General features: G+C 36.6%; 1 protein-coding gene across 1 annotated transcript; it reads right to left on the reverse strand.

The window, feature by feature from the left end:
- Positions 1-757: 757 nt before the first annotated feature.
- On the reverse strand, positions 758-4011 carry LOC149143374 (adenylosuccinate synthetase, chloroplastic-like). The gene is made up of 4 exons (XM_089453205.1): positions 3407-4011; positions 2623-3315; positions 2184-2495; positions 758-1279 (listed from the first exon to the last, which is right to left on the reverse strand). The coding sequence occupies exons 1-4, from the start codon at positions 3737-3739 to the stop codon at positions 1109-1111; spliced, it is 1509 nt and encodes a 502-aa protein (XP_089309331.1). The 5' UTR covers positions 3740-4011; the 3' UTR covers positions 758-1108.
- Positions 4012-12676: the final 8665 nt, after the last annotated feature.

The raw sequence follows: 12676 nt of genomic DNA on the forward strand, positions 1-12676 counted from the left end.
AAAGGCGTTGGAGTGTTATAAACTTTGTTTCTCTAATGATTTGTCAGTTGTCTGGTAAGATAACAATATTAAACATTATTTTTTTATGGCAAAAGAATGTAGCAAGCCCTAAAACCTAATCCGTTGTACCAAGTAATGAAATCTCGTATCTAAGCAGTCTGCATTTTTATTGTTATGGTTTAATTCACCTTACACCTTAGCGTGCACAGGAGGCAGGGATTCAGCACTGTGAGCGGGAGCGGTGACTGCTTGAGGGTTGCAGAGGACCTGCGAGGTGAGCCAGGGGAGCGCGAATGGAGCAAGGGAGCGAAAACAGAACGCGCGCTGCTGATTTGGCGCGAGCTTCTATTTTGAAAATGTGCCAGCATGGCAGGCGCCAGCAGGGAGGTGGTGTGTCACCCGCTCCTGGAAAGTTTGACGCGATGGGGGGTCACCGCTCCCGGAGAAATGCACGATGCCGGGGTATGTTCGCATGGAAGCCCATGGGCATGCATGGTAAAGGGGCCTCCATAAGGGCATTTAATGCCCTATGGCAGGCTGGTTAGCTCTTGCCCTTGGGCATTAACTGGACACTAATTCCAAGAATCTTGAAAATATCAGCTAGAAACATTGTGAGTTTATCAGCCAGTGGTGAAATAGTGGCAGAAAATCAGGAGATGATGGAAAATTTCATTATCCAACACAATTGCACTAGCTGAATTTTACCAGCCACTGCAAACAGTGTTTTATAGCTGAAAACACATCATTATCATGCAAGTAAACTATATATGCATTAGTATAATTTCTCTTTTTAGCTGCTGCTTTTTCTTCAGATACGGTAGTATGATTTGTTGGTTACGTACCCTTTTTCAGTTTCGCAGTGACGAGTTACTAATACCTCTCTGTCATCAAACGCTCATGCATTGTAGAAAACAAGAGCCTATAATTTCTTGAATTTATTCCTGCTTAGACTAACCAAAGTGTTCTGGACAAGGGACTGATATAAAAAAGTCACAAAAGCCAAAAATGACACAGGGAATGTTAGGCCATTAAAAGTTCCCATGCATGTTTTTGACCTGCTTCTTGGACAGCAAACTCCATGGGATGACTTTAAAATCTGTTGATCCTATTACTTCACTATTAAAGCATCACGGCCTGGCCCAACACCAATATAATCGATTGGTATTCCAAGTAAACTCTCGATCCTTTCCACATAGAGGCAAGCAGCAGATGGTAAGTCTTGATAGCTTCTCACTTTAGATATATCAGCCTGCCATCCAGGCAGATCTTCATAAATAACCTGCATGTGACCAAGTTATATTAGAATTGGGTACCAGAGAAGAGAAAAATGCTTTTATCAAAATTTGAGTTTGAAATGAGAAACTTTCTCAAGGAAACAAGATTTCAAATAACCTTGACATGACATAATGTTAGAAACAAACTGCAAGGAAAAAGGAATATGACATATGCAGAATATTATCTACAAAGATACAAATAAAACTATATACCGAGAGAGACTCAAACTGGTAGCAGGTCCAACACAAATGACCAAATAAAATAAAATTAACAGTTAGATCCATGAAATTTATTAGTCAAAAGAATGCAAAAATGTGTTGTCAAGAACAAATTGAGGGTCAAAGGTTCAAGAGGCGAAAATTATGGGGCCAAAGCCTCAGTGCAAACAAGCTTTCTGTAAGTTTTAGCAAAATAATTCATACATATACAATGTAGAGTACTAAAATAGTGGATTTCTGATTTTTTAAAGGTAGAGATTGCAGCATAGCACTCGATATAATGATCATCGTAAATGAAGCTGTCTGATTAAACCTCACAAGGATGTGAAGCTTAAGCAGACAGCATCAGATAGGCTGACATTAATGTAACTGTTGCCTCCATGGTACAAACAAATATGCTTCATTTAGTTGTTGCCTACATGGTACTATTCTACTGATTATGGATTTGAACCATATATGTATTCGTATAATCTAAAGATCAAAACACAGGCTTGTAGATGCCGGCCTGACATCTAGTCACAGTATTTTTTCACTTATTATGCCTGACGTTCCCCTTTTTCAACTGTTATGCATCACAAAATGTTTTTCAAGATACTTGCAATACTCATACATAATAATTACAGAAGCATACTATTTTAAGTTGCCCGTTAAGTAATTGAGATCCATGGCTCTGAATTGAAAGGAAAGTACCTCTACTTTTTGCAGAAGGTCAAGGTCCGCAGGAAAAGATTTCAACACATTTCCATCAGGCCCTTTATAGGCTACCCCAAGCCTAATTCGAGATAACCCAGAAAGTACGTCAAGCTTTGTCAGATTAAGTGCTGAGAAACCATTGATTTGACAAGAATATTTAAGTGCAACCAGATCTAGCCAACCACAACGACGAGGCCGGCCAGTTGTGGTGCCATATTCATGTCCAGCTGATCGAAGATCTTCACCCGCTTCATCCAAGAGTTCTGTCGGGTAAGGACCTGAACCAACTCTTGTTGTGTACGCTTTAGCCTGCAGATCAAAACCGTGGTTAGTCATCAGTAAATTTTTAAAACTTTCTTGATGAATCCAATTTTCATTAGAACTTTAACCTGCATGAATTTGCATATGCATGTTAATAAAAAATCATCTCACATACCACACCAATCATATCACCAATATGTCTTGGAGCAATACCAAGTCCAGTACAGATTCCACCGGCAGATGGATTAGAAGAAGTGACAAATGGATAAGTTCCAAAATCGACATCTAACATGGTCGCCTGGCCGCCTTCAACCAAAATCTTCTTCCCGCTTGAGAATGCATCATTCATCAAATGAACAGTGTCAGCAATATAAGGTTCTATTCGCTTAGAATATCTCTTGTAATGCTCCACTTCAGTCTGTAACATGCTTTTACTATACTCAAAGCCTTTAAAACGGGATGCGGCATCATGCAAAAGAATATCCAACTTCTCAGGAAATGTATCCATGTGCCTCAAATCACTTACCCGAATACCATTCCGGATTGCCTTGCTTGCATAGCAAGGACCAATCCCTCTTTTTGTCGTTCCAATTAACGACCCTGCAAGTTCTGCTTCTCTCATTCCATCAATAGTTTGATGGAAATCAAATAGTAAATGAGCACGGTCAGAAATCAACAGTCTTCCTTTGCAAGAAACTCCATTAGACTCAAGCCCGTCTATCTCTTCAAATAGTCCTGGAAGATGCACAACGGCTCCATTCCCAATAACGCATAGGGCTTTCTCATTCACTATTCCAGAAGGGACAAGGTGAAGAGCAAATTTCTTTCCCTCGCTATTGTATATGGTGTGACCTGCATTTGCCCCTCCCTGCGATAAAGATGTAGTATAATCGGTAAATATACTTACCAGTTAAGATGGATTTAACGACAATGAAAAAAAATGGAGGATGGGTGAGTACCTGACAATGGGCCACAATATCATAGCGCTGTGCTAAAACGTCAACGAGCTTGCCCTTTCCTTCGTCACCCCACTGAGTTCCCAGCACTGCACACACTTGACTCAGGGATTTAAAAGGATCTTCCGCTTTCTCTGCCTCAACAATGGCGTCGGCCTCCTCGACGCTGGCATTGCATTTTATCCTTCTACTCTGCAGTACAATTCGACCTTTAGCCAAATGCAAGTTCACAGAATGCGCAAACCCTGACCGCAACCCCTGCTGCCTCTTCTTCTTATCCTGCGAAAATCCGTGCAAATTCGGAACACAGAGATCGCTAATCAGCGCAGATGCCATTTATTCCCACAGACCGCGGATTGAGCAACCTTCAAAACCCCAAATCCCTGGCAGAAGCTATGATCCAGTTCAGGCAGATAGCTTTTTTTTATCTCGAAGGGTAATCCAGAATGGAACTGGGGTAAAGGGGCTGAAACTGAAGGAAACTGAAGGATTTGAACAGAAGGAAACAGCTAAACATTCAACTTTATGAGACGGATGCTAAATACTTCTGAGAAGAGGTATTTTAGAAAGACCGTCATGGTGACAGTCTCAAAATTGAATTGCACATGGATCAAGGTTTACAACGATAGTTTCAAAAATTGTAACCGGTGATTTTGACCTGTTTAGTTAATGAAGAGGATTTATATATATATATATATAGGTTTAGTTTATGAAGTATATTGGAGATTGCAAACTTGTTATAAAACAAAACAAAAATGATTTGTTTTTAATGATAGGTAAATAATAATAATATTATTATTATTATATTTTTTTTAATGATCTGAAATTTTAATACAGTAAATAACATTATTAATGATTTGATTTGTTAGTGTTAGGATATTTAGGTGCTTAAGACTTAATTAAGTTTAATTTAATATAATATATTTATTAGATAAAAAATGTGTTTTTTAATTTTTTTTAATATGTATTATTTGTATTGTAATGTTTTAGTTATAGATGGATTTAATGGTTCATATTTTTTTTTGATAGTATTATGATCTATGATTTAGTTGCGTGAATGGTTTTCGAAGGTATTTGTCTTATTTGAAATACTTTGTTTTCTCAAATAATTACGAGATATGTCGCATAGGGAACGGAAATCATCTTTGCACTCATTAAAGAAGTCAAAGCATGTGAGCTTTAGTTGTTTTAAAATGAGCAATTATAGTACATAAGAATGTTTCATAGATATATGTGCTTATATTGCAAAACAATTTTGGCAAAGAAAATACATTTGTTCAACATTTTTAAAGTTTAATGATATTATTTCTAGTCTTTAGTATCGAAATGTTATTTTTTATTTTTACAAAGCAATATTGTCCCGCTTTCATGTATTTTAACAACATATTAGAAAGGAACCCCAATTGTATAATAATGTCACAAAGGTTATATGTAGATCTTTAGTAACATCAAATGAAGATGATATTGACGTTGATGTTATTAAACTACAGTTTATAAGTACTACAATTTGGGTTTGTTTTTTACCAAAAATAATGGGAAGGGAAATTGACAATCTGACCAAAATAAGTTGGAGGGATAGAGTTGTAGGTACTAAGTTTCCACAATACAAAATTGTGTTGTAGTGGGGTTATTTGAGGATATTGAATCTATTTTTGCATTTTAAACAATGATTCCATCAATCCAAAATTACATTTTTAACAATGATTTAATGGTTGGATTTCAATGATGACAAAACAAAAAAGAGTCAAAATAATAGAACATTTAACCTTCTTTGTGTAGTAATGTTGCCACTTTTGTTCAAAAAAATCACGTTCAAGAATATTTTCATTAATAATAAGGAACTTATCGTTGATTTAGATGAAATTGCTTTAAATTGTAAAAGGTCTATTGTTGTTGATCTTTGTAGTAAACTATGGTTAGCTTTGAATATGATAGTAGAAAATCTAGATATAATAGGGACACCATAATCTAATGTTGATTTAGATGGTGGTGTTATGAAAACAATGTGAAATACCATGCGAAATTAATTGACAATGAATGACTTACTTAACAATGGGTAGACATTTCAATCAAATGTGAAACAATGTTACATTTACAAACCCATGCAAGGCAAATTGAAATTTCAAAATGAAATGACACATCATTTGCATATTCCCAGCTTGAAAATGTTGGTGTACAATTTATATGCACTTGGTTCTTGTTAACACACAGGATGTGCTTAGTAGAGATGTCTTTGATTGATCAAAGTGTTTGAATATCATTATTATGAGATTAGTAGAAATCATTCTACACACTAGGGAAATTGATGCAAATCTATCTACAAAATTATTTTTTGAAATGATGAAATGTATAATTTATGATATGTCAAACATATATAGAAACAAAGTTATTGGCATATACAATATAGATAGTGAGCATAGGATGTTTATAATATTTATTTTAAAAACCAAATTTATTTGTAATAAATTTAAAGAAAGATGTTACAAGGACAAATCATATCCTGCTCAGAATTTTTGAAAGTTATGTTGTATGGAAATGATTTTTTTAATTTATGAAGTATAAAAAATCATTAAAAAATGAGGCATTCAAAACCATAAATGATATTTACCAATTGATAATTAAAACTGGACATGAATTAAATTTTGATTGATGAAATTTTTATCATGCAGAAAAATATTGGTATAAAAATTTAGAAGCGAAAATGTGCAATGTTTTTGTAATAAACAATGATAAAACATGTATGGAATTCAAGAATATACTCAAGTGATAAGGTTTGTATAAAAAAAAAAAAAAAATTGTTAGTTTGTCGAGTGAAGAGAGAGACTTGGGGTGATCTTAGATACTACTATTTGGATTCATAATGGTTTTGTGAAGAGAGTTGGGATGATAGTGGTTTTGTTTTGAGATCGCTATCTAGGTTTATAGTAGTTTTGTTTTGAAACAATTTTTATTGTATTCAAAATTTTATGTTGATTTCTTATGTTTATTCATTTATATATAAACTTCTTGGAAAATCCAACAAATATTTGTTCAATTATGGGGTCTATCTTGAAAGGAACTAAGAGAATAGAACTTGTGACCTCTCAATTCTAAGAAGTTCCATATTTGGCTTTAAAAGTAATTGAATTAATCATTCATATGTATGCATGAGAAGTAATATTAAGTAATTATGAAAACATTGTAAATCTCTTCAATTATTGCAAATATACTTCATGGTAATAACACCAAAACATTTATTATGATTATGAATCTTATGCTACCAAGCATTCAATAAAATGGTTATGAGATTCTTATATGTTACAATCTCGTAACTTTGGAAATTTGTGGCTTTTCATTTAACGCCACAAGTAGGATTAATGTTATTAACCTTTAAAGGTAAAACAAATTGAAGGGAAACAACTTTAAGAGTAAAACAAATTAAAGCAAATTTTTTTTTGTAAGCAAGTCAAAATTCTTTATATTATCATAAATTTACAAAAAGTACATACATGGAGAAGTTTGAGTGGACTATGTCCAGGATGAGTTTTTTTTGCAAAAAAAAAAATCTAGTCTTGAAGTAAACTAAAGAGACACCATCTACCCATGAGTGGGAAACCAGATGGTCACTCGGAGAGGTTTGAGACTAATTTAAAACAATATAGAGCCATAGAAAAAATATATATTACATACATTGAGAGGACATGGACAACAAAACTACATGGAAAACAAATAAAGAAAAGAGGCTAAATGAGCCAGGAAGAGGACTTGAACAACAAAATTACATGGAAAACAAAGAAATAAAAGAGGCTAAATGAGCCTTTCCTGAGAGTAGTTAACAAGCTTGGTGAAGCTGGGCCAGAGCTTGGTCATACTAGGCCTAGTTGCATTGAGCCTGATCACTCTGAGCCTTGTCATGTTGGGCCTTGTCATGCCATGCCTGGTCCTGCTAGTTAAGATATTGGAATGGGTGTTTGTATCCTTTGAGTAGCCATGAAGGGCGCTCCCATTCAACAACCACCAACCTAGTGTAGGTGTCTACCTCCTTCTGAGAGTTTTTTCCCTTGGTTTTGTTTGCAATAGCTGATTGGTTGTCCAAGTTTTGCACTTGCACGAGTCACAACTATTTGAGATATTTTTATTATTTTTTTCTGAGTCCTTGGATGTACAAAACTAGAAGGTTTGATTCCATGATGAGTCGATTCGGCAACTTCTGAGCTTTCAAGCGAATTGGAGGAAGCCAAAGGAGGGGGCAGAGGAGGGAATGGGATCCCAAGAGCTCTGGATAATTTTCTTAGAGCTGTGTGGGTGTGAATCAGAAGAGAAGATATGTCTGCAATTTGGCTTTCCACCCCCCTTTTGAACTTCTTCCTGGTCTCGAAGATGGCAGCCAAGCAAGTTCCTGACAGCCTAATGGCCATTGCAAATGTTCATGTACTCTCGCGCTTCTATGGTAGCGACTAAGAAACGAATGTGCAGAGATAAATGTTCATCAAAACACTCCTCTCCTTGGTCATTCCAGGGGGAGAGGTTGACGCCCGCATCCTTTGCCACCTCTCTTGGGTCAACCCCTTTGCCAGACCATGATAGTCAAACCTGAAAATTCACTGCCCTTGACTTCAAGCACCTTGAACCTCTCAACCCTGCCAAAACTAGAAAGGCAAACCACCTACAAGGCGAGATGAAGGAGAGAATGAATTTCCTATTGAGTTCTAATGGAAGAATCCATGTTCCAGATTGGGGATAAATGCGTTTTCCTTGATCGATCACTCCTTTCCTTTCTACAATGAACAAAACCAACTATGTGTTCAAAGAATGATCGCCACCCAATCTTGTTCATAAATGAATTATGTGATGTTGGCATGAGGAGTCTGCATCCCTTAGAGAACGTGAGGACACCTAGATTTGGGGTTAAAAGGAAGCAACTTTATTGGTAAGAGATACCCACTATTGTTTTAGTGTGCATAGTTAAAATCAATTTTAAATTTTCATGAGTTAAACTAAATTGTTTATTTAAGTTACATTCAAATTGCTAATATTTGTAAATTCATTTCTAAGTGATATTGAAATTGTTGAAAAGTGTAACTAGGTTTAGTCTTCATAATGACGTGTAATTGTGATTTTATGTAATTGATGAAAAGAAGAAAAAAAAATTATTATTGTAATGTTTGTCTCATGGGTTTCATGAGCAAGGAAATTTATTTTAGTGATGGCTCCCATTGTAAGCCTTAAGGTTTTGTCATCTAGTCATAAAAGTCAATTTGAGTCTATGTCATGTATGAAGGACCCTTCTTGGGCATGTTATATATTTATATAAGTCCTGAAATAAGTTAGAAAGCCCTCCAAGACCAAGACAAAGTCACCTCCTTCAAGTCGATTGCAAAATAAATAATAATATCTCTCCAGAAGACATGTCGACTCATCTCTGAGTCATGTCAGCTTATTACAGGCTCCAACAACTATAAATAGGGCAATGCAGATTTCATTTAGGCACAAAATTTCAAATAAGGATTTCAGTGGTCTATGATTCGGTTAAGTTATGAGGCAGAGAAAAAAGTGTGAAGATCTCATAGGAAGTCTCTCTATCCAAGCAAAGGAGGAAAACAATAGGCTGATCTATGTGGTACTACTTAGGGTCATTGTTGTAGAAAATTTAGGTGAGGTTATGAAGTCAGCAAGTGATGCAAAGATCAGCGAAAGGGTCAAAAAGTATAGTCCTAGAGCCAACAAAGTGAAGCAAAGGGAGAGGGAGGTTTATGGCATTATTTAGATCTGTTTTGGGGGTCTCTTTTGAGACACACATACAAGACTTATGTTGAAGTAATCAAAGTCCTCTTAGATAGCTGAGATTACAAGCAGTTTAAGTCATAAGGGAGGCCGAATCATGCTAGGAAGGGACTCCATCCCAAGCAAGGGAAATCAAGGCATAAGAAAAGTTCTTATGTACAAGTTAGGGTTTCTTAATTAAGGAGGCTAAAGGTTTGAAGCAGAAGGTCACAATGGAAGAGGAGCCGAGTGATCTAATTTAGAATATTAGTTTACAGTGCTAAGATCTTTCTCAGATTATAAACAAAATTCTTTCATTGTGCTTAAGGATTCATCAATTTTTGCAAGTGAAATGAAGAGTTTTTATGTTAATTTCATGAACAATTTAACATAAATCAGAAACTGAACAACAACATAAACATGTACATAACAACATCAAAAACACATTACAACAAGCACATGATAAAGGGGTTCACCCCTCCTGGGCTACATCTCCTTGGTTCAACTTCCAATGGCTTGGTCCTCTCTATTCTGCTCAAAAATATAAAAATCTTTGTTTACAATGGTCAAATACTTCTGAAACCTGCTCCAATGAGTCCAAAATACTAAAAAATGGCTATCTAGCCTCCTTTTGCATTCAGTTTGGTGGAAAACTGAAGAATTTATGACTTCTCCTAGTTCTCTAATTATTTGTTCTACAAATTGCTCCATATCCGACAAGAACGCACAATTTCGCTCCAAAAATCTGCTAACCAAGTGAGAATTTTTCCGCTTGGCGGACCATAATCCATCGGCACCCACTGTCCATCAAAAAACACAATTGGTGGACTTCTGCGGGCTTATGGTCTGTGAACAATTGGGTAATGTGTGATTGTGATGTGGCGGACCCAACTGGAGTATTAACCGGAACCTGAAGTCACTTTGCATCTGGGATCCTTTTGCATTTCACAATCGGTGGATATATTGGGGTCTTGTATATGCGGGACTTTGAAATGTGTTGCGATTGGCATTGCGAGATCGCATCGCAACCTAGTACCTATCAGGGGCTGACTCTGTAACGTCGATCCTTCATTGATCTACAATTGTGATCCATCGCATCACACCTCCAGCCGTTTCTTGAAAACCTTCCCGCCTGTGTTATCGCATCGTACCCTTCCCTTTTCGGGGGCTAGATTTTAACACCAACCTGCCTACGATTGTTATTTGCGACATTTGGGGGCCACTGGCATCTTGCCATGTGAGCAAGTCAAACGTGAACTTTGACTTCTCTAACTTCTGCATATGAGCTTGGATTTGAGTGTTGTTCACATCGTTGGAATCAAAATGATGAGATTTTTGATCTGAAGCTAAGTTTAACAAGATTTTGACACTTTGATTTTTGAGCCTAATTTTGAGCACCTGATCACTCCTCACTGGAAGCCTTTTGGACCGCAAAATGATCACTTTCAATTGTTCAGCAGGTGAGGGTACAGTTCCCTCACCTTTCCAATCTCCATCCATTTGGCTTTTGAAGGAATTGTACATTTTGAGCCCCACTCGAAGATATTCGATACTTCCCCTTTTTGTTGTCCTTGTTCTTCTGTCAAGTATAGTGTCTTGTTGAAGCACATCAAGGAATTCTAGAGAAAAGTCTTCAATAGATATAATTTGAATATCTCTCCTTGATCTTCAATCGAAGGAGGATCATCAACCTTAAATTCTCAACATTAACAACAACATAAATTTGCATATATGATGTTGAAAATGCAACAAGATGATGGATCTTAGTGGAAAGGAGTCGCCTTCACTAAGTGGTCCCACAGGCAAATTTTGGCGCAAAGTCTATTTTTAGACTATGTCTATTTTTAGACATATGGATCATGGTCTATGAGTTGCAGTGTGTTGTTTATGGATGATTGGTCATGTTGGGAAAAATAGATGGACTTCTATTTTTGGATCACAACAGGAGTGATGAGAGTCTATTTTTAGACTGCTAGTCAAAAATAGAAAAGTCAAATATTATTGTCTCATAATAATATTTAGACTATAAACTTTATCTTATCCTCTTGGAGCACTTCAGTTTGAGCTACAAATGTGGCACATGCAACTGTCAGAAGGAAATACGCTTTTCTTGTGAGTCAGTTGAGCTATTGCATGCAGGACATTAGTTAGAAACTCATGCATGTGAGTTCTGTGGAGTTGGATGAGCAGTTAATGGAGTTGTGTACAGTTTGACTTAGTTGAACTAGTTGTATTTAGTCTAATTGATCAATAGACTAAGTGATGAGTTGTGTGAATTAGTTATTAATTAATTCAATAATTATTAACTCATAATGCAACTGAAGAATACATCAGTTAACTCAATGCATGGACAGTTCAGTGGAGACAGGTGTTAGAGGTTGAGATTGCTATCATTTGTGCATGAGATTTTGCACATGCATGGATTGAGTTATGCCAATGACAATTGCGCAGCATGGGGCCAATACCAAGTGATTATAGCCTCTACTCACGTGATTCCCAGTGTGGGTGATTCTCTTGAGGTAAAAACGAGTTTGGTTCAGCCATTCTCATTCATTCTCAGCAGGTATTGTGCAGTGGAGGCAGGCAAGCAGCGGAGGAGATTTGGAGATCAGATCTGAGCTGTATTGTGTGTAATAGATGGAGATAGTGTTGGATACTTGTGAGGAGTATTGTACTATGTTTGTTACATGTTCTCAATCAATATAATATACAGATAGTTGGGGTTTTTAGTGAGATGCTTTCCCTGGGAAAACACTGTGTTGATATGTTTGATTGATGCTTCTATGTGCGCATGTTATTGTTTCTGCTTCTGTAAATTGATGATCAACGTAGAGGAGGTTATGTATTATGCATGTTTTCTGCAATAGTGTATAATCGGGATAATCTATGTTGAATAAGTGTCATATTATTCAAAATTTCTACATGGTATCAGAGCTAGATGATTTGTAGAAAAAGTTTCTACATGGTATCAAAGCTGGTTGATTTGTAGAAAAAGTTCTACAGGATATCAAAGCGAGGATTGATCATCGGATCTATTATTCAGAAAGTGTTTACATTTTATTTCTTCAGGCAGAGTCTGTAATTGGGCCAGGTAGCCTTTGGATTCATCCTTCTTTTGGAAGGTGAGATATCCGGTGAATTCCCATACAGTCGATCTCTGTACAAGAAATACTTTGTTCTCACGAATTTTATATCAGAAGCGGTTGAGTTTTTGAGCTGGTGGAATGGTGCTCAGGGATAAACTCAGAAACATTAAGTGTGAGAATGGAGACAGTATGTCCTAGTATCTCACGAAGTTCACCCAATGCCGGGATGAGATGGGAAGTGTGGGGGTAACTGTTGAGGATGAGGATATGGTGAGTCTAGCACTCCTTGGCCTTCCTAAGAGTTGGCATATCTACCAGGACTCGGTGAATGGAAGGGAGAAATTTCCAGGATGGGAGACACTTTGGTCGGATCTTGTGCAAGAGGAGATTAGACGGCGCACCAGAGACAGTTCTTCATCTATGCATGATGAGGAGAATTGTGCCT

This window comes from Pinus tabuliformis, chromosome X (genome assembly GCF_031772625.1).
Source record: "Pinus tabuliformis cultivar Carrire ecotype Pingquan chromosome X, CPIR1, whole genome shotgun sequence".
In the NCBI taxonomy this organism is placed as follows: Eukaryota; Viridiplantae; Streptophyta; class Pinopsida; order Pinales; family Pinaceae; genus Pinus; species Pinus tabuliformis.

What these genes read in the sequence shown, in the direction of transcription:
- LOC149143374 (XM_089453205.1), bottom strand. Translation starts at nt 3,739, where the DNA reads ATGGCATCTGCGCTGATTAGCGATCTCTGTGTTCCGAATTTGCACGGA. An exon ending in ATATTGTGGCCCATTGTCAG is followed by an intron (nt 3,316 to 3,406) that starts GTACTCACCCAT and finishes TCTTTATCGCAG; the next exon opens with GGAGGGGCAAATGCAGGTCA. An exon ending in ACCTTCTGCAAAAAGTAGAG is followed by an intron (nt 1,280 to 2,183) that starts GTACTTTCCTTT and finishes GGTCACATGCAG; the next exon opens with GTTATTTATGAAGATCTGCC.